At 47.1% G+C, this 21,540-nt stretch overlaps 1 protein-coding gene across 6 annotated transcripts in view; it reads left to right on the forward strand.

Annotated features, from left to right (window-relative positions):
- The window catches only part of RERE (arginine-glutamic acid dipeptide repeats), a 429,059-nt gene that overhangs the window by 354,857 nt on the left and 52,662 nt on the right, over window positions 1-21,540 (forward strand). For all 6 annotated transcript variants that reach the window (XM_058719215.1, XM_058719218.1, XM_058719219.1 and 3 more), the window contains one exon: window positions 17,246-17,326. In XM_058719215.1, coding sequence (XP_058575198.1) covers window positions 17,246-17,326 — 81 coding nt within the window. The remainder of the gene's footprint in view (window positions 1-17,245; window positions 17,327-21,540) is intronic.

A 21,540-nucleotide genomic window follows, 5' to 3' on the forward strand; every position in this document is an offset into this window, starting at 1 on the left:
TCCATCTCTCTTAAATCTATCCAAGGCATTTTGGACACCCTCGCAATTTATACGCGTTATCATCTATCTGAAAATACATATGAATGGGCTCCTTTTTAGCAGTAACATTTTACGTTCTATCTTTCCTTTCCCTCCTTTCGCTTCTGTAACTAGGAGCTTTTCAATCCACTTCCCCGCAGACCGTATCCCAAATGTAAAAGCATCTCCTGCCCGGGAGTCTCTTGTCAGATCAGCCTTTCATACTCTGCCGCAAAAAGGCTGTGTGTCAAAAGACGCGTGCGTGGTGTTATTTCCTTTAGCAACAAAGCTCTAAGTGTTCAAAAGGGAAGTTCTCTCCAATTATGTTATGATAATTATTAGTGTCCAGTTTATCAAAACAAGGTGTTATAAATGTTGATAAGAATTTTACTTTTTTAATATTTATCGGAAATACGATAGATTCGGTTTTTTAAACGAATTCATTCTTGCGTGAATATTGCTTATTGTCAGAGTGAGGCCGTGCTCTGCATCGGTTTTATTCTTATTTTTCGTGTATCTGTAGATAGAAGTGCTCAAAAACCTTGTGTGCTTGAATAAGCAGATGGGAATAATAGTTTTGTTACGGTGTCACTCAATAAGTCGAATTCCTTCCGTAACAATGCCAAAGAAACAATCTATCATCAGACTTGGTTTGCAGTGATCTATCAGATGACACCTCCGCTAGGTCCTCCTTCATTTTTGTTGAAAGCAAAGAACTGGAAAGTACCTGACTTGCATAAGGCTTTCTTATCGTGACCTTAGAGTCAGCCACTGTGTCAACACCAACATCAGTATTTTGAATCGATCCTTTGTTTGGTGCCCTGGCGTGTCTGTATCAGGGGCAGTGCTGCCTAGGAGCATTCCAGATGGGAGAGGGGTGCCTTTGTGCTTGTGAGGGGAGGGCCGTCGTGAGAGGGCCCGGGAAAACACGGTGCCTTCCTCGCAGGAGTGCGCGCTCGGGCAAGTGGATACTGTCGGGTGAATTTAGGAAGGACAACATCTGAAAGTGGAAGGTTTGGAAATGCATTCCCTTGGAACCATTTGGGTCTGTGTTTTTGTCTGCACACCCCCTTGTGCAGACTGAGAACCCACAAATCTTGCCTACCAGGCCCAGTCGTAGGCACTGGGAAAGCCCAGGGCAAGTCAGGCTCTGTAGGATCTGGGCTGAGGGCACGGAGAGGGCCGGCCAGCCTGGGAGCCTGGCAGCCATCTTCCAGGGTTCGGTCAGTCAGCCTTGGGCAGCGAAACAGGCTGTGCCGTGCTGAGATGAATAAGCGATGAATAAATTGCTGTCCTTGCCCTCCGGGAGTTTCTAATCTGAGCCTGTGCTACAAAAGAAAACAAAACAGCAACGCTCACGAAAACAAAACTCTCTGTGACCTTGTTATTTAACATGCTAGCAAAGTATGTTTGTTTACATTTTTCAATGTTTTGATAAGTGGATCTCAATACAACTGGTTTTATTTGTAATCCCACGTATTTTATTTTAAGCATTTACAACCATTTTTTGGAAGAGGTTAGGCCTTTCCAGACTGCCACAAGTGCCCATGGCACAAAAAAGGTGAAGAACCCTGTTCGGAGTGCTGGCCTCTTCCAAATCCCACAGAGAGTTTCCAAGGAGTCCCAGATGACAGTTTCAATACAGTGGTTTCGTGGAAGGACGCTGCATAGAGTTGATACTCGGCGGCAGCACAACACCACAAGCTTGGTGTGCGCACAGTAGACCTGTGAAGTGTTGCAGCGGGGGCGCCTGGCCGGCTCAGTTGGTAGAGCCTGTGACTCTTGATTTCACAGTTGTGAGTTCGAGCCCCGCGTTGAGGTAGAACTTACTTAAAAAAACATGTTGCATTAGACTGTCAGACCTCAGACATGGTATCATCGGGCATTATCTGAAGGATCTGCTGTAATCCAGTTTATAGTCCAGCATTAGGGAATCCCACTGCACCCAAAGACACACACACACACACACACACACACACGCACGCACGCACACGCACGGCCACTTGCCACAGCTGGAGCGTTCGGAAGGAGCAAACTTTTTGTTGTCTCCAGAATGAGTTTCACACAATTGACAGTGTTCTTGGTTTTGTTCTTAAGTAATGTAGACCTGTGGCTTCTCAGTTATTGTTCGGCTCGTTTTCTTGAACGTCTCAACATTCCTTTTCTTCCTGGTGCTTCCTCCGGCAGCTGATCTGCCCCACGCACCAGGGCTGCTGACTGGAAGCTGCGGTGCTGCATTTAGATCCGATTTCTCACATGCTGCTGACTTGATCTCGTTTACAGTTTCACATTTCTGTTGCCATACACTGTGTGATCCCGGCCTCCCCGCAGCTTTTTAACAATTAGTAATCGAGCAGGAAGTGTGTTTTTATTACAGTGGCCTTTTGATTTTGATGTTACAATCGTGTAGTGTTCAGCAGAGAGCAGAGGTGGGGAAGTGGCTCTCTGAAACACATTTTTGACAGAGAGAAGTCTGTTGTTTCAGCCACTTGGCTATCTGTCATCGGTTCTCAGACTTCCCCCTTGTGTCGGTTGCCTGGCAACCCAGGGCTGGAGCAATCAACCCGTGGCCGTGCTTTTCCAGGCCCGGATCGGGAGATGATTTATCGGTGGAGCTGTGAGCACGGTAAACCCACGCCTCAGAGATGGACCTTTTTTTCTTTTTTTTTTCTCTTCTTTTTTAAACCAGGAGTTTATACAAACCGTATCAAGAAAAAAGAGAAAGAGTGTCAGTTGGAGAGTTCTGTTACAGATTTTTTGAAGAATAAAATTAAGGCCCATAGATAGGGTGCTTGTTATTATGTGTCTATCCATACGTGTATAGGTTAATATTCTTACTTAGTTGGATTATTACTCTTTTAAAAATTTTTCTGTTTTACTGGAACCTCAATAATTTAAATGTTAGTGGGTTTTTTTTGTTGTTGTTGGTTGTTGTTTGTTTTTTTAATGAGGATACTTGGGATGCAATCTTTCCATGAGGAACTTAGCCCAGGCAATGTTTAGTTACTTGCCCGGGGTCATCTGTGAAGCCTTGATAGAATCATGCATGGACCCAGAGCCCAGCTTTCCTGATGTTTGTGTCTCTGTTCTCGATTTAATACAGTAAGCATCCACTCCTGATTGCTTTTCTCCCTATCCTTCAAAACTAGTTGAAGAATCCAAAGATCGTGCTTTACTATATGTTGTGTTAACAAGTACTTAAGTGGGCCTTCCTCTTTGTACGTGTCTGCATCCGTGTGTTTCAGGAGAGCTGTCATTTTAGGACGGGTTACTTCTGAAACTTCCAGATTCTTCTTACTTTCTGCTTCCGCCTACACTGCTTTCTTTTGCACCCCTCCCCCATTTGTAGTTGCAACCTTTTAACTGTGAAAATTATCCCATACTGATTGCTTTTTGCTATAAAAGTGGGTTTTAAAGTTCTTCTTGAGGTTTCTCCTTTATGGAATCTCAAATTCTAATATTGCAAACGAGGATGAAGAGGAATTCATTTTGGGGGGCGTTCTGCACAGGGCAGAAGACTCTCAGCCTGACTTAGCAGCCTGAGCAGTTCTTAAGCATATCTTTCTGTAAAACTTGAAGGAAATACTTTGGAACCCAAACTCCACTCTGCATGCAGCCCAGTGCATCCCACTGTGTATGTAAATGTGCTATTAGTATGTTTGTATTCCTTATGAATATACAGATCTAATCTGTTTGTGTAATTTACACACAGCTGTGTTCATGCTCCCTTAATAACAATATTTCCAAGCAAGAGTGAGGTATCACGGGAGCACTATTGTTCCAAACAAAAGCCGCCAGACAGCCTTGTGGTGGGGCCCGTTACCAGGCCCTGATGTGGGACCCTCCCTGGAGGGGCTCTCTTGTGATAGCCATCCTGCGTGGGGATAGCATGTGACCTAATGGGGTGCCCATACTAGAAAGAAAACAATGACTGCTGGTTAAGACAGGGTTCTGCCTTATGACCGAGGCTTGCCTTTTGTCATTGAAATACACTCCTCTCCCCCCCAAACCCCCATCATTCCCCTACATTTCCTAAAGGAATAATTGATTTCCCTCCCTTTTTGGAGACTGTGTAAAGTGCACAAGTTCAGCGAGGAGCCCTGGCCCTTATCATGTGGTCAGGAAGGGGAAACAAAGTCCAGGAGCCCAGGAACTGAAGTGGGCCCCCAGTGCTGGTCAGGGCCACAATTTCCCCTGTTTGGGAAGAGGGACAGATCATAATTAATAACTTCTGGATTTCGGCTACATTCTTCTGGAAGGCAGGTTTCACTTAATTTAAAATAACAAGCCTTTATTAATTGTATTTAATTTAGGACTACATGTATGATATCATTGTCCCTGATTCTAACAGTATATGTATTTTGCCTCCCTAATAGAAAACCGTTAGCGCTTTGGGTGTTTTAATGTTTTACAACAAAGAAGGATCATTCAGGCAAGGCCTGTGCTGGTAATAGTACCCACTAGCCGCACAAAGCCGTAGGGCACCTGGAATGTGCCAGTCCAGCTTGAGATGTGCTGCACGTGTAGAATGCACACTGGGTTTTGCAGACAGAGTAGGAAAAGGAGAATGTAAGACATTTCATTAATATTCCTTACATTGGTTACATGTTGAAATGATAATATTTTGGATATTTCAAGTTAAAATGTATTATTAAAGTGAATTTTACCAATTTCTTCCTAAAATCTGACTCCTGGAAAACTAAAGTTACATATTTGGCTCGCATTTGTGGTTCACATTCGGTTTCTTTTGGGCAGCCACAGATCTAGACTCTTTTAGTTACCGTTTTTGCAAAAGGCTTACTCACTAAAGATTTCTACTTCTTTTTTCCCTTGTAACTTATAGACAAGCCACATTTCTTTTTTGAGTTTCCTCTTCCTTCCTCCTGTGCTGAGCTCTACTTTTTAATGACTTATGTATGAACCACTTTACAGGGACATTTTTGTGGAAATTCTATGGTGGTTTTGCAGGGAAAGAAGGGGCCTCTGATGCCCATTTGGGTTCTGTTATTACTGTTGGGTTATTTTTAATTTGGGTGTAGCTGGGCAGCCATTATTGGCAAGAGGTATTTGTCTGGCGGTATTTCTACATCTGTTAAGGCTGCTGCCTAACTAGCCAGTTCTCATGTGACTTGAAAGTGCATTGAAGCATTCTGAGATTCACCCTGTAGCGGTGCTTTGTTAGGCCTGAAATCGTGACAGGACTTCCACGTACTCAACATAATCCTCTAGACTCAGAGAGGTATATAGACAAAGCCGTACAAGCGGGCTCAGTGGCCTTTGCTAGTGGGCCCAGTTGCTATGTAAACCATCTCACATGAAGTCGTTTTCCCATTGGGCATGTGGTCTTTGAGTGAAGAAATGGAGTAACTTTCATTTGACACTTGAGACCACCCAGGAAAGGTTTAACACCGAGGTGTGTTGAAAAGAAAATGGCTGGCGTCCCTCTGGGTGACGAGCTGACATCACGGAGCCGGATGGTGTGGTTTCTGTAGCGGGACTCGTACATTTGAGCGCACGGGAAAGTTGGTGTCAAACCATTTTGTAGGTAGTAATTAGAGAGTTGGAAGCTTAACAGTGAACGCAGATCAGGGGGCGTTGAGTCAAGTCAACAAATGGCTGGCAAGTCAAATAGTGTTATGGGAAGACGAAACCAGCTCACCTACAGATAACGTTCATTTACAAATCCAGCCCGCGGTTGTTGATCCCCTGCTGTTTGTGTCAAGTGCTGTTCTAGGTGCCAGAGATTTCGTAGTAGACAGATTTTCTCCTGTATTCAGTATCATATATATCCTGTCGTGTCGTATCGTAAGGTAATAAGAGCTCCGTGTTACGTCAGAATATTATACAGAGTGATAAGGCATGCAGATTGTCTTACGAAGTCTAATTGCAAAGTTCTTTACTGGTTCATTTAAGTAATAGTTGACTAACGTGGAGGTTACAGTATTTTGTGGTTTTTGTATTGAATTTCGTAGTGGTTTCCTATTCCTGCATAACACATCACCCCAACAATAAAAATTACCTCAAGTTTAAACAGCAGTATTATTTTATTAGCTGTCATAGCTTCTGTGGGATGACAATTTAGGAATGGCTCAGCTGTGTGGTTCTGACTTGGGGAGCGGAGGGGGCCTTTGTGAGGTTGCAGTCAGATGGTAGGTGGGGTCGGAGTCACCTTGAAAGTTCCTTGACTCACAAGTCTGGACGAGGACTCAAACGGCTGAGAACTGGAAATGGCTGGAACTTCTGAGGCGTCTCTCTCTCCCCCTGTGTGGTCTCCCTGGCACAATAGCGTCAAGATAGCCACGCTCCTTAATATGGTGGCTCAGGGCTCCAGAGACAGGTGTCGGGAGAGGGAGAGCCAGAGCCAAGCAATACAGCCTGTCACAAATATAAAGCCTTAGTGGGAATGTGTGTTTTAGTTTGTTTTTGTTTTAAATAGTATATGATCCTTGTCTGTGGAATGAGAGTTTTGACCAGGGCTGGATGCTCTAAAAGCGTCCTTCCAACTCTAACATTCTCTGATCGTGCTACTATTACAGATGTGGTAGGGACTGGGGGCTGACTGGCAGCTGCTTGGCTTTTGTAGGTGTTTCTGGGGCACATGAGCTGGAGTCAGCTTGTGGGGGTGGTAAGGAGTCTGCTGGACCCTTCTCGCTGGCCTCAATTAACTTAGGACCTGGCACTTGAGTCCCCCTTTGTGTTCTGTTTCTGTAGCTAATCTTGCAGGGGCAGGGATGTATAGAACCACGATTGAAACCAGGCTGTTCATGATCGCAGTACTCGTGAATGAAGGAAGGGAGAAGGATCAGGGCAGGATCATGTTAGACCTTCCCCCATTTTCAGTCTTATGCTCTTCAGCCTTTGGAAGGTTAGAAAGGAAAGGAACACGAAAGAGAACACCTCTGTAACAGCTAAGCAGCTGCCATATTTGATCTAGAGAGGACTTCTTTTAGACATGGACAGGCTCAGATTTGGGTTTCTGTTGTAAGTACCATCAAATCTTTAGGGATGAGGCAGGGAAACAGGTGTCTTTCTTTTTTTTTTTTTTTTTTTTTTTGCTAAAACTAGAAGTTATTTAATGTTAAAGGTATCTTTGACTAATCATCTGAACTTCCAAGTAAGAGGCTGAGAAGACACGTCCTCCATTAACAGGGTGTGTGTGTGTGTGTGTGTGTGTGTGTGTGTGTGTGTGTGTGTGTTAACTTAAATTATTTATTTAAGTAATCTCTATACCCTCTGTGGGTCTCAAACTCCCGACCCTGAGATCAACATTTGCATGCTCCTCTGACTGAGCCAGCCAGGCGCCGTAACAGGGTCTTAGTTTAGAGAGTTCAGCCATCCTCTCATCTCTGTGTAGGAGAGACGCTACCTGCCTCACTGTGGCTCCCAGTGGTGGAGAAGTAGAGGCACCGACTGTTGAGGATTCTATGGGTAGTAGAAGGCCCGGAGGCTCATCTCCCACAGGGGCACACAGGAGCCCCGAGAGAGGGGGAGTGACCTGTTTAGGAGGTGGAGTTACGTAGGGCAGAGCCGTGTTCTCTAAGCTGTCTTGTAAGCAAGTTTTTAACATGGGTATATAGCATATAATCCCTGACACAGGCTTTTGCTTCAGAAAGCAAGAATGTATATATAACATTTTTTAGATCTTTTTTTTTTTTTAAAGTACAACACCTTTGGGGTGCTTGGGTGGCTCAGTCAGTTGAGCATCCAGCTTCGGCTCAGGTCATGATCTCATGGGTCCGTGAATTCGAGCCCCTTGTTGGGCTCTGTGCTGACAGCTTAGAGTCTGGAGCCTGCTTCTGATTCTGTGTCTCTCTGCCCCCATGCCACTTGTGCTCTGTCTCTCTCTCTCTCTCTCTCAAAAACTAAATAAACATTAAAAAATTTTGGGAGGGGGGGTGCCTGGGTGGCTCAGTCGGTTGAACGTCTGACTTCAGCTCAGGTCATGATCTCACAGCTCTGTGAGTTTGAGCCCTGCATCGGGCTCTGTGCTGACAGCTCGGAGCCTGGAGCCTTCTTCGGATTCTGTGTCTCCCTCTCTCTCTGCCCCTAACCCACTTGCATTCTGTCTCTGTCTCTCTCAAAAATAAATAAACATTTAAAAAAATTTAAAAAAAAAATTTTTTTATAAGTACAATACCCTCAAATTCCTCTGATAGGAGTAGATACAATAGAATTTTCTCTCTGTACCTGGATTCCAAGCAATTAATCCAATTTTGAAACTTTATTTACTTCTCCACCCTTCCTGCGTAGGATTGGGGCAAGGTACTTAATTTACCTAAACCTCAGTTTCTCCATCTGTAGAATGGCCCCAGTGACACCGGTATTGCAGTGTATACTGAGGAGGATGTGGGCTGGGACCCATCGTTTCCACGCTGAGATTGTGACGTCCTGAGTCTGTGAAAGATATTACTCTGAGTAGAAAGTATAGGTGCAGGTCTGAGGTAGGGGAAGATGTCAGATACGGGGGAGGGATGCCTAGGTGGCTCAGTCGTTTAAGCACCCGACTCGATTTTGGCTCAGGTCATGATGACACAGTTTGGGAGATTGAGCCCCGAGTCATGTGGAGCCTGCTTGGGATTCTCTCTCTCCCTCTCTCTCCGCCCCTCCCCAGTGTGTGCATTATGTGTGCACGCTCTCGAAATAAATCAATAAGTAAATAAACATTTAAAAAAAAGATTTAGAGATTTGAGAATCATCATAAAAATGTGATTATTGTTTTACATTATTGTCTTGTTGGCTGTTTTTAAACTATACAGCTGACCCTTGAGCAACACAGGTTTGAACTGCACTGGACTGCTTACACGTGGGTTGTTTTCGATTAATAGAGTACTATAAATGTATTTTTTTCTTATGATTTTTTTTTTCCTTTTTCCTTTTTTCTCTCTGAAGTAAGCTCTACGCCCAGTGTGGGGCTTGAACTCACGACCCTGAACCAGCCAGTGCCCCTTCCTTACGATTTTCTTAATAACATTTGCTTTTTTCTATCTTGCTTTATTGTAAGAATGCTGTAAATAATACATATAGCATACAAAATATGCATTAACTGTTATTGGTAAGGCCTCTGGTCAGTAGTAGACTATTAGTAGTTAAGTTTTGGGGAAGTCGGGAGTTATGCATGGCTTTTCAACTGCTGGGGAGGGGTGCGAGTGTCCCTAATCCCCACGTTGTTTCAAGGGTCACCGGTAACCAGTTTAATGAAACTATAAACTATCCTGGAATAATGCTAGTAAGTTCAGAGTAGACTTCCAAAGTGGCATCAGAAATCAGGAGCACGTACTAGAAACCCTAGAAATGCCCACCAGGGCTTTGCTGGCATGTCTCCTCCCAGACAAATGGATTCTGATACTGTTCATTGAACAAGGAGTTCCTTACTCAGGTCACCGTTTCTTCAATGTATTAAGTATTTAAAACCAGAAACGAAATGATACTTGTCAAAGCATTGTCAGTAGTATGTCTCCGGCAGGAAACGTGTTTTGAACATGAGGTGATGGGAATCTGCAACAAGCAGGATCGGATGGATGGAATGCAATAGGTTCCCCTCTAGTGGTTGGTCAGTAAGAGCCATTGGTGAACTGGTAGAGGCAACACGTAACACAGATGTTTGGAAAGGCTCTCATGTCTTCTGCTTGGCATCAGTGTTCTCTCACCCTGCCCTGCATTCACACAGGCCCGCACTGGGGACACATCTTCGATTTTCTGCTGCTGCTCTGTCCCTTCGGAAGGGCCGTGTTCATACTCCTCTTACTCCCCGCCTGGCACGTGGACTTGCATTTTTGTATGGGGGGGGGAGGGGGGAAGGGGGAGGGCTGTAGTTTGCTTACTTGCAGATCTCCCTGCTCTTCAGTCCCCTGGGAACCAGTAAGTTATTAACATAAAATTTTGTGCAGAAAACAGGGTAGAGCAGAAGGAGCCATTTTCACAGTGGGAATCATTTTAATACCTACAGTGTTTTCCAAACAGTTATGTAAGAGGATGGAGTAGAAATGGCTTCTCTAAAATCCTGGTGAGTTTCTGACTGTGATACACTAGTTAAAATTCACCAGAGGGAGTTAATTTTGAAAGCTCTCAGCCAGGGGTTAATGCAGAGTTATCTTTTAGCCATTTTTGTAGCATAGCCCTCTCTTCCTGCTTCTTTCTCTGCTGCAGACACAGGTCAGAACCAGCACTTGAGATGAGCCATGTTGGGAGTTTCCCTTGCAGACAAGAGAGATGAGCACACCTTACCTTAGTCTTTGGAAGACGTACTCCCAGCCCAGTACACTTCTGTGCGCTCTCCAACTTGATATGCAGAGTAACGTTTTTGAGATAGGTGGGGCAGGTATTTTATGGCCAGTTTAAAAGGCGAGCAAATTGAGGCAATAAGTTGACTTAGGAGAGTATAGCCTGTACGTGTCCATTTATAGACTTGGGGAAAACGGTTAAATCTTTAAAATTTTTTTTTTCAACATTTTTTATTTATTTTTGGGACAGAGAGAGACAGAGCATGAACGGGGGAGGGGCAGAGAGAGAGGGAGACACAGAATCGGAAACAGGCTCCAGGCTCCGAGCCATCAGCCCAGAGCCTGACGCGGGGCTCGAACTCACGGACCGCGAGATCGTGACCTGGCTGAAGTCGGACGCTTAACCGACTGCGCCACCCAGGCGCCCCTAAATCTTTAAATATAAACACAGTCAAGGGACTCTTCTCGCCCCCCTGATCCACACCCTGTGCCTGACTCCATTCTTAGCCCTCACCCCATCCCTGAGGCTCCCCAGTTGTCCACATTTGTCACCTTGACTCGCCCGCCCTGGTTCAAGGATTTGCTGACATATGGTCAGTTTTCCCATGTGTAAAATGGAGACATCAGTAACCCCTGCCTTGACGTAAGGTTGTTGAGATGTTTAAGTCAGTCCACACACGAGGAGCCCTCTAGACAGCGCCTGGCATGTTGTAGCACTGCCCCGTGTTAGCTCCGTGTGTGTTGTGGTGTAGCGTGGTGTTGCCCTACTCTTTTCGTATCACTGACACGTAACGATGAAGCTGCCTGCCCTAGGGCCACCCTGCCACCCTGCCACCCTAGGGGTGGAGAGGATCGGCATGCGGGCAGGCCAGGGCACAGGGCTTGGGAGGCTTTGGCGTGGGGCAGGCTCAGAAACAGTGTGAGGAACTTTTGAACATCTGGCTTTGTGGTAAGAGAGAATGTTACTGCACTTGGGCCCAGTTATACTTATTCCTACTAATTATCTCCTGTTTCAAAAAAGTTAATTCCTATTAATTATATCTTGTTTATCAAAATTTTCTTTACGGAGCAGACAAGATCCTAGGATTTCTGAGTTTAGGCCTCAGATTTCTTCCATTCTACTAAGAATGAGAAATAGAGTTTTGTGTTGCAGATTGAAATGAAACACAAGTTTGTAACAGTAAGTACTATGTTCAGGTAACTCACTTTCTTTTTTTTTTTTAATTTCAAGTTTTTATTGAAATTCTGGGGAAATTGGCTTCAGGTATAGAGTTTAGTGGTTAATCACTTACCTATAACATCCAGTGCTCATCATCACAGGTGCCCTCCTTAGGACCTATCACCCATTTAGCTCCTTCCCACTCAGGTAGCTCACTTTTTAAAAACCAGGGGTTAAATGTTCTCTGCCGGGAACTTATAAGTAGGTAACTCCTGGTGGTGAGACGAAGTTTCAGCTCAATAATAGGAAACTGTAGCAATTTGTCTATAAACTGGAGCATAATTATGTAACACGATAGAGGTGCTGCTACTTATCACTCAGTGGCAGTCCTATTACAATATATAAATTCATCAACTTAACATATTGTACCTCTTAAATGTATACAATGTTACCTGTCAAAATCTATTTCAGTAAATAAAAGGAATAAAAACCGGAGCCCAGTCGCAAACTAAGTTGTGAAACAAAGCAAAGGACGGCCTCCTTGCCGTAAATAAATTTATATTTATATTTGGATCTCATCTGGCTTTGGAGTTCAAAAATAGAAAAGGACTTGTTTTGTGCTTCCAAGGAATGCACAGGCAGGTTGATTGGAGACAAGCAGCGCCAGAGAAACAAGTTGTGTGTGTGTGTGTGTGTGTGTGTGTGTGTGTGCGAGCGGGCCCGGGCGGCGAGCCTGCGGAGCATCAGCAGCAGGGCTGCTCAGCCCCCAGAGCCACGACTGAGCCAGAGTTACTGCCCCGTGGAGGAGCAGTCTTTTGGCCCTCACCCTCTGCACACCAGCAGCCTGCTATCTGTGCACCCCGCCAGGGACACAAAAGCTAACGGGCATAGCAATAGCGCATGAGGGGTTGGAGCTCAGCGCTGGACATGCTGAATTTCAGTTCAACTACTAGGAGGCTGACGGTGCCTGTGACTTTTCACTTAGAGGCTTACGGTACCTGTCTGTTCTTTTGAAGTCGGCAGTGTTAGTTATTAAATTAAAGCCCGAAAACCTTCACGGTCTTCATTTGAAGAGAGATGAATTAATAGAGGGAAAAGAGCCTAAGGCCTCAGAAACCCACTTAACACACTGACCTGTTCTCATCCTTGACTACTCTGAGTGGGTTGGCTTTGTTTCGATTTTAAAGGCTACTCTACATTTCTGGTAAACCACAAGGTAAAGGCTGGTCTCTGAGAAGCAGATGTTTTGCCAGTTTTGAGGCCTTGTGGCTTTCCATAGAGAAGTAACAGTACAGGCCACATGAAGCTTTTACTTCCTTTTTTTCTTCTTCTTCTTCTTCTTTTTTTTTTTTTTTTTTTTTTTTTTTTAAATGGGGCCAATGGTGCTTTTGCACTTGATGGCACAGTCATTGATAACACATGGACAGTGGTGGTCTGTGTTCACCACCAGATGGCAAATTCATATTTCTGGAAGTAGTTAGTTTGAAATACCTATGAGACATTCAAGCAAGTGTTCCCGCTGGACTTGGACCATGATTGAGCCTTAGAAATACTAGGGAGAATCTCGGGTGATAGTGAAGACCAGTGGGGCAGTGACATTCCCACTAGGAGGGGGTTTGGAGACCAGAAAGCCTAGAACAAAGCCTTGGGAAGAGCTCCAACATTTAGAAGTTGGGCAAAGAAGTAAGCCTCCTGATAGGAAAATCAGGACAGTTTGGTGTCGTGGAGCCAAAAAGGTCAACTCTGTTGTTCGAGTTGAGGACGGATTCTTTGGCTTTTAAAGTCTCTTTCCATCTTGACCACCCAAGGCCAGGCCCTCGTCATCTCACGGCATATTTCACCTCGCATCCAAAACATGCGAGCTCCACCTGCCTGATGCTATAGGGAGGCAAAGTGTTAGAAGATGCAGTTCCTGTCTTTTCGGGGCTTCTGGACTCTGTGTGTACAGGAAGCCTTATACAAATAAACAGCTGCCGGGTGAATGGGATCGAATGGTCAGGCAAGTTTTGTGTCCGAGTGGGAGGGACTTGAGCTTGGGTTTGAGGTAAACTGAAAGCATCTTGGGTAGGCTGTGGAGAGAAGTAATAAAGATGCCCCAGAGTCTGGAGTTCAACAGAGGGTGCAGTACGGGCCAGTTGGCATTATTGGACATCTGGTTGGAAAGGTAGGCAGAGACAGGATCCTGGAGGGTCTTGAATTAAGGGTTAAGGGGTGTAAACACCATTTTGAAGAGGTTAAGGAGCTGTTTTTTTAGGTAGGGGCTTGGGGGCAAGACAGTAAGGGACTCAAGACGAAATGTGTGGATTTGAGAAACTCCTTGGCAGAGGCTTATAGATGGCCAGATGGGGGAGATGGGTTAATAGCGTAGCTAGTAGGAAAGAGGGATAAGGGCTGGGCCTGGGAGTAGCACTGGAATTGGTAAGAAAGGAGGGCTTTGAACGCCGACGACTTGGTGATTTGATGTTGGGGCCAACAGGAAAGGGCAGAGTTACATGCAGTGGTACCATGGCCGAAAATGGCTTCCTCTGTAGACTCTTACCTCCATGTTACAGAGAGAATCGCACTGCGGGACGTGGAATTTGCATTCTGCCTTTGCCTCTGAAGGGCTAGGTGACCTTGGTCTGGTTACCTAACCATCTGTGCCTCAGCTTCCTTTTCTGGAAAATGGAGATAATAATAGTACTTCCTTCTAGGGTGTGAGGATTTTGAATTAATACATGTGAGGTTCCTGGCACATAGTAGGTACTTAACAACCGTTAGTTGAATAGATAATATTTGGTGATTACATCCTAACAAGTAGAAGAATCCAGACTTGAACTCAGGTTTTCCCAGCTCTATCACGTTACCCCGATGTCTCTCTCAGCTGCTGCCTTCATTGTGCCAGCCTCTCCTGGCGTGAGCCTATTGTACGTCCTTTGGCATCGGGCTTGTATTCAGATTGCATAGTCCTGGCCTTCCTCCCTCTGACTCACGCTGCCAGGTCACCCACCTGAACTTTGTGTATCCTCTCCCTCTCCTCTAACCCACTTGCCGTTCTCCACCTCTGTGTTTCATGGCGGGCCTTCCCACCCTCCTCCACCTGTGCAAATGCTGCTGGTTCTTCGTGGTCTGGCCTGTCTCCCTGTCCTGGCGAAGGTATTCCGGACTACGAGAGCCCGTCCCTTTTCCTCGTTCCCCGCTGCACTGACGAGTTGTGCTTCACTACTTACTTTGTGCTCAGCCGAATGAAGCCTCAGGTTGTTCTGTAATGGCTTCACACACATTTATCTTACCTCCTAAAAATGAATCACAGTTTTAATAAAGGTCTGTGGCGGCCCCCTTTAAAACATAATTCCTCCCAGTGCTAGATGCTCAGTAAATACTTCGAGCGGATTAAGAAGCCTTAATCCTGGTGGCTGAGGTGGAGTTCTGGCCCTCCTCCTCTCCCACCCGAGTTAGTTATCTCACTAGCCTCTGTAACTGGTCTCTGCCTTGCAGCCAGTTTGTCCCTACTCCATGACGTAGGCCACACTGCCACGGGAGCAGTCCTTCCCCAGTCCTTTCGTGGACCACACATGCTCTGACTTCTCTGCTGGCCCACAGTTAGCACCGTGACTCTTCAGCCTGGCTCCTGGCTCAAAGGCTCTCTGCAACCTGATCCTCTCCTCCCTCTTCAGTCTTATCTGCTGGCACTCCATTCTGTATACCCTGTCCCCCTTGCAGTTCCCAGAATGTTCTCTGTGCCCTTCCTGACTGACTCCTTTGCTTGAAGCCCGGCTGGAGCCCACCTGACAGGCTCATTCTTCCTTGTCACTTCCTGTAAGTCGTCAGCAGAGTAAGTTGCTTCCTTCTCCTAGTCCCACCCAGAGCCCTTTGTCCCTCTGCTGCTTTTCTGAGGGCCCAGAGATTGATCCCTTCCCTTGTGTGCCCGCCAGCCCGCCTGGAGCTCCCTGAGGGCAGGGCCAGCTCATTGCCTGGCAGCATCCCGAGGAGATGCTCTGCACAGAGCCCAGGATGCTTGTTGATCCTACAAGTAACAGAGGTCACTCTGATTCATCTTAGAGGAGAGCTTCTTTCTCGTGCCTTGACAGATTTTTTTTCCTTTGAACTGTACAGATTATACTGAAAACTGACAGTGATGAGTCATATCTTAGAAAGGGGGTGAAATCTGAAAATGCAGAGCCTCCAGGAATGGAGTAGGAGGTTGCAGGTCGGTCTTGCAGGCCAAGTCTGGCCCTTCACTGAATTTGCCCGACTGGTCTCAAACACCGGGAGTGGGAGGGACTCTCCTCCCGGTGGGCAGGTGATTTATTGGCTGGGAAGCTTCCGCGGTGATTTAGTTGTGAAACAGCGCCCTGCGAGGTGCAGGCTAATGCCTGGGCCGGGCTGAGCGGCCGCCCACAATCCCGGGCCGGAAGGGACGGGCGAGGGTCGTCGGGGCCAGCCCCCTGTTTCGCAGCCCGGGGGCGGTGGGCGTGCGGCCGTCGCGCTGCTGACTCTGCCCGCCCGGAAGGACGACTGGAGAGGGAGCGGCCTGGGAAGGGTCCCGAGTGGTGGCGCGGCCCGGCCCCGGGCCCCGGCCCCGCGGGTGCCCTCTGCTCGCGCTCGCCGCGGTAGGGAGGAAGTTTCTGCGCTTTGGCTGCCTGGATTTACTCCTGCTGTTAGGGGGGAGGAAACCGAGATACCAGCGCCTGGGTCCCGGAGGCTCTGGCCGCGGAGCCTCGGGCGGGGGGCCGGGCGGGGACGGAGCGCGGGGACGGCGGGCGGCGCGGCGATCCAGGCCGCCTTTTGCAGCCGCCCGCGGCCGCGCCGGGCTCTGCGCGCCGCGCTCCAGCCTCCTCCCCCGGCAGCGGCGGCGGCGGCGGCGGCGGCGGCCCCAGCCCCGCGCCCCCCGCGCCCCGCGCCGCGCGGCCCCGCCGCGGTCACACGCCGAGCCGCCCCGGCCGCCTCCGCCCTGCGCTTTGTGGAGCCAGAGCCCGAGCCGAGTGACAGGCGCGGCCTCTCGCCGCCCCGGAGCCCGAGTGCGGCCGGCGCGGCGTACCTGTGGCTGCGGGGCCGCCCGGCCGGGAAGTGTCGCTGGGGTTGGCCGCGCGGGACCCGGCCGCCAGCCGCGAGCCCCAGGCCCGGGGCCCGGAGGTGGGGGGCCGGGGAGCCGGGAGCTGCCCCTACTGGGGCGGGGAGGGGCTGCCTGGAAGGAATGGGACAAAGTGAAAGTCTCTAGACTGCTGGGGTGGAGGGGCGGTGGGGAGCGTCGGAGGAAGGAGGGGGTGCTGATGGTTCTTTATTTGGTGCCTCGGAGTGGCTTTTAATGACGGCGGTGGCGGGGCAGGCCAGCGGGGGTGCGGGCTCCCAGTGGGCGTCCGCGATATCGGTGCCTTCTTGGTGCATTCCTCGGATTGATGAAAGGGCCTTTTAACCCCTCTAGGGTGACCTTTTGGGGAAGTCTTCAGGTTTCTTTTTCCCTCCCTTCTGCTCGACACTCTGGGAAGCTTCGTTCTCAGGTGCAAAGCAGTTGTGCTGTTGTATTGAAACACGAAGCATATTTGTTTATACCTTCGTGGACCGATGCGGAGACTGTGGCACAGAGGGCGCAGATTGCTTCTTAGGCTCACATCCAGGATGTCCTTCTCCCAAACCTGTCTGGTGTGTGCTATTGGGGTTCGAATGAGGCAGTCCGAGGCCTGCCCTGGCCCTTGGGGGGGGGGGGGGGTCCCAGCTGTGCTGCTGAAATGGTCTCCCAGCCTCGTCAGTATTCCCTAGCTCCGACTTTTATGGTTGTTATTCTGCTGATTGCAGATATCTTTGCTTTGCTGACATCCTGTTTTGTTTTTGGTTTTTACATCCCATTTGTTGTTTCTTTTTATCACAGAAACGCTTCGTTAAGGGGCTCAGGCAGTACGGCAAGAACTTCTTCAGAATTAGAAAGGAGCTGCTTCCCAATAAGGAAACAGTGAGTACAATTGGACTTTATGTAACTTGATTTTTTCCTCTTTGCCCCTACTGCTTCTCCGCACTTGATCTTACGAAATGGTTTCCTTTAACCCTGCGCTGTGCTCAGACTGGCTGGCACTAGAGTCCTCCTCATTTTACTTCCTTCACTTTTAGTTTAGCTTCTGATTTCATATAGTAAAGTGACAGATTATGCTTCTCCCCCACGAAGAAAGTGGACTTCCTTTGTAAGAACAGCAAGGTCTTTGCCAACGGAGGGTCACTTGGGGGGTTGTCTGGGATGTTGAGCTATTAACATCTAATTGTAAATACAGTGGCTGAAATAGGAAATGTCATTTACCGCCATTTGGATTTGGTTATTGACGAGTCTTCAACCAAACAACAGAATGAAAAGGTCTGTGGCTCACTATGCTTTGAATTCTGTTGGGACCTTTTCTTTCTTTAATGTTGCTTATGTTTTGAAGAGTAGTTTTAACTCTTTAGTTTTTGCAGCCTTAAAAGTTTGCACTTCTGGGGGGCACCTGGCTGGCTCAGTCAGAAGAGAGTGCGACTCTTGATCTTGGGGTCATGAGTTCAAGCCCCACATTGAGTGTAGAGATTACTTAAATAAATAAATAATTTTTTGAAAACTTGGCACTGTTCATTGGACAGATACATATACAAGGATTCTTATAAATTGCTTAAGTGAGGCTTTTACAGATTCATTTGACATTTCACAAAGCTGAGAGCCCTGTCTCTTGCTAAACTTGGGGTAGGCAGATTTGCTGAGGAAACTTCAGAGGGAGGTTGTATGAACAGAATACTAGTAAGTATTGGTCTCATTTACCTAAATTCCCTACAGGTGGAATTCAGGGGGAGTGGTTGGAGAGGCTAGGAGTGGGGTAGGGCCAGCCAAGTCCCAGTGTCTGTGGCCTAGGTAGAGCCTAGTAACCGGAAGTGCTTCTTAGGACTTGGGGGTGGAGGGTGAATATTTAGCCACTGAGCTGCTTTCACTTCATGCCTACCCTCCCTGAGTGGAATGAGGAGATAGGTGAAGAGTATCCATTATAGAAGTGGGTGGGTTGTTTTAGTTTGGTTTGGTTGGTATTTTTCTAATTGGGTGTTGTTGATTGATTGATTTCCTCTTATTCGATTTTGATTGTTTTATTCTGAGGGTTTGTTCTGTTTTGTTTTTGCTTTAATGAACTTTTTCTAGACACCTTTTCTGTACGGTGCCTTATGTGAGCAGCAGTAGCTTATAAGAGGGAAGAAAGGTTCTGACATTTCAAGTATAGCCTTGTGTAAATTGGTGGTTTGCATCAACCAGTCATAATGACATTGAACTTTTAATGTTTACCATACATCTTAATATGGTGAGATGGTCATTTTGAGAATGGTTAAAAAAAAAAAAAAAGAACTGTTTATAGACCTTGAACTAAAGTATATGTTGTCTTCAATCTATATAATCAACTTTTTTGGAGGGCGGGGATGGGTCTTCCTGGAACAAATTGGAAAGAAGTATTTGATGTGGAGCAGTAAAAAAAAAAAATACCTTTAAGTTTTCTGCGGATTTCAGGTCATTTAAAGTTTGATATGTACTTTTATAAAACTAAAATGTTTTACCCAACGGTGAGAATTTTGGTGTGGCGAATTGGAGCAGCCATAAGGTCCGTGAGTAGCTGTGGCCGGACGCAGTAGGCCCAGATTGTGACCCTCCCCACTGCAGTTTTCTGTCTCCTTGTGCTCTGCTAGAAGTTGCAAACCATGAGGAATTTAATACAAGATATGGCTTGACAATCATTTTCTTTCTGTTCTAAAAAATAAACTTGTAATAGCAAGATTAAGCATCTAATCTAAAATTTGCCATCCACCATTTGGAAACACCAGGCAATTCTGTCTAGCTTTTTATCTCTAGTGGAAGACAAATCTGAATGACTTTTAGCCTGGGTAAGAGGCTTCTAATCTTCCCCCCCCCCCCCTTACTCTTGGTTGTCCCTTATCCTTACTGATGATGTCTAACTCAGTAAGTCGTCTGTCCCCACCCACAGAGAAGTTGTTGGTAACACCAGCCTTTTGAGCCGGTCCGCTGGTCTTTTCCAGGTGCCTCTGTCCTGAGACCCTTCCCCATCACTGTCCACCGTCCCTGTTTCCCAGCTTGTGGCTCCTCTCCTCTCTCTCCTCTCTGGCACCCAGCAGCCTTCCTGTTTCCAGCCTCCTCATCAGGGTGCGATCATGGCCACTAACGGGGACAGTTGTTGGCAGCACCGGAGGGTGCGTCATGGCTGACTTTGGCTAAACGTTGCTGGTGTTCCGCTGTCTTTTTGCCTAGAACCGGAGGAGTTTGGTGGTAGGGTAGATCTAGAAGTACCCTGATCACCTGGGAGAGAGGCACTCATTTTGTATTTTCCTTATTATCAGCATAGCCCCGCTAATCATTCACAGCTCCTAGGAGGGGAGGGCAAAGGTTATTTTTCATTTTTGCTGCAAAAAATGAGAAAATTCCTTGGTTCAGAACTTCCTTGGTGGAAGTCTTCATATGGTCACGCCTCTCTTTATATCAAATGCATCTAATCTAGATACTTTCTACATTCTCTTCTATGTCCCAGAATTATTAACTCATTTCTTTGCTCTTCTCAACTGACTTGAAACTTCAGAAGGTGTCAGCATCCAGAAGAACGCGCCTGATTGGGCCTGGCGCGGGGTCATCAGACCTGTGTTCTATTCCTGGCCTTACCGGTAACTGTAGCACTGATAATCTCTTCTAACTGTGCAGTCTGCTTTGAGCTGTCAGGTCAAATCCTGACAAGCATTCAAAAATGATTTTCCCTAAAATGGTGTTTCTTTGTGCGAGAATTTTATAGATGCTGCAATCTTTGTAAAATGTTGGCACACCTTTGGCTGTTGCTGTGCTGAAAGCAGAGTGATGGCTCTTGGCCTCCTCTGGCACCTGCCTGCTCTGGGGCCTTGGGCAGATTATTCAGTCTCCGTCTTTTAACATCTGTGTCTGTAAAATGGGTGATCCTTCTAGCCCCTAGAATTGTTCTGAGAGTTTAAATGAGATAATGTCCGTAGAGGAGTGCATAGAAACACCTAAAAAATGGGTCTTCTTCCTTGTCTACCCCAATACTACCTGACATGCGCAGTATGGGATTATTTTCCGTTTGTAACCGTGCTGAACCTGTGTGAGAAGAAATGACCTGTTTCTTATCATGTGTCTTGGGAAGAACTGTTTTCTTTGAAAAACTGGGCGGGGGGGGGGGGGGGGGGGGGGGGGGGTGAAGGACAGCGCCCAGCTTAAAGGATCCGGTTGTTTCGTCTTGAACTTTGTTGAAGGGACTTCCGTCCTTACTGGGTCATTCGGCGCAGTTATGCGGACAGAGGTTCCTGGTGGGAATGGACCTAAACAATTTTCCTAGTTCTTTTGGTTTCCGGTGTCTGTTACACAGGAGCTGAATCTGGCTTTCCTCCGAATGCCTCGCTGCCCCCTGGAGTGGGGGTGGGTGGCTGTGGCTGCGGAAAACCCACTCTCAAAGTTCAGCTGAGGGGGTGTAGCAGGTCAGCCTCATGGTACCCAAGTGAATACCTGTCGGTCACATATTTTCGCGTCATGGCTGTGCACGTGTCCTGGAGTTGCTGCCTCTGTCCCATTCTTCCTTTCTCTGTGGCTGCTTGCCTTCTTCAGCGTGTGTACAAGATGGGCAGTTAGAAGTCATACACAGTAGGGCATCTTTGCGGAGCGTTCATTCAGCTTCCCCTTGGCTGTGTCCCTCTTCTCTCTCAAGACACTGTTGGGCCCAAATCACATTAGAGTCTTGGGTGTCGGTGCGTTTATACAAATCGCAGCGAGCGTCCCACAGCTGAGCCGCTCGGGTGACGGAGAGCCGGGCCTCGGGGTGCGTCTTCCAGCACCGCTGCGTGATCTGTGAACCGATCGATGAATTACATGACCTTTGATGCTAAGATAATGCCTGAGAAAATAGGAGACCTAATAGAATTGAATCTTAAAGCACCAGGAGGGGCACCCATGTTGTAAATAATACAAAATCCCGGGTGTTCCAAAAATAATACCTTGTTTGGTTTTTACACACATTGCAGTTTTCTTCAAAATCCTGAGGAGATTACTCCGACGGCAGTGACACGTGTCTTCTTTCACACTGAGCAAACGTCTGTGTTGTTCGAGTCAAAGACTTTCCGTGTCTGACACCTGGACGATTGTCCCTTGAATCCTGGCTGGCC

This window comes from Neofelis nebulosa, chromosome 2 (genome assembly GCF_028018385.1).
Source record: "Neofelis nebulosa isolate mNeoNeb1 chromosome 2, mNeoNeb1.pri, whole genome shotgun sequence".
Taxonomy (NCBI): Eukaryota; Metazoa; Chordata; class Mammalia; order Carnivora; family Felidae; genus Neofelis; species Neofelis nebulosa.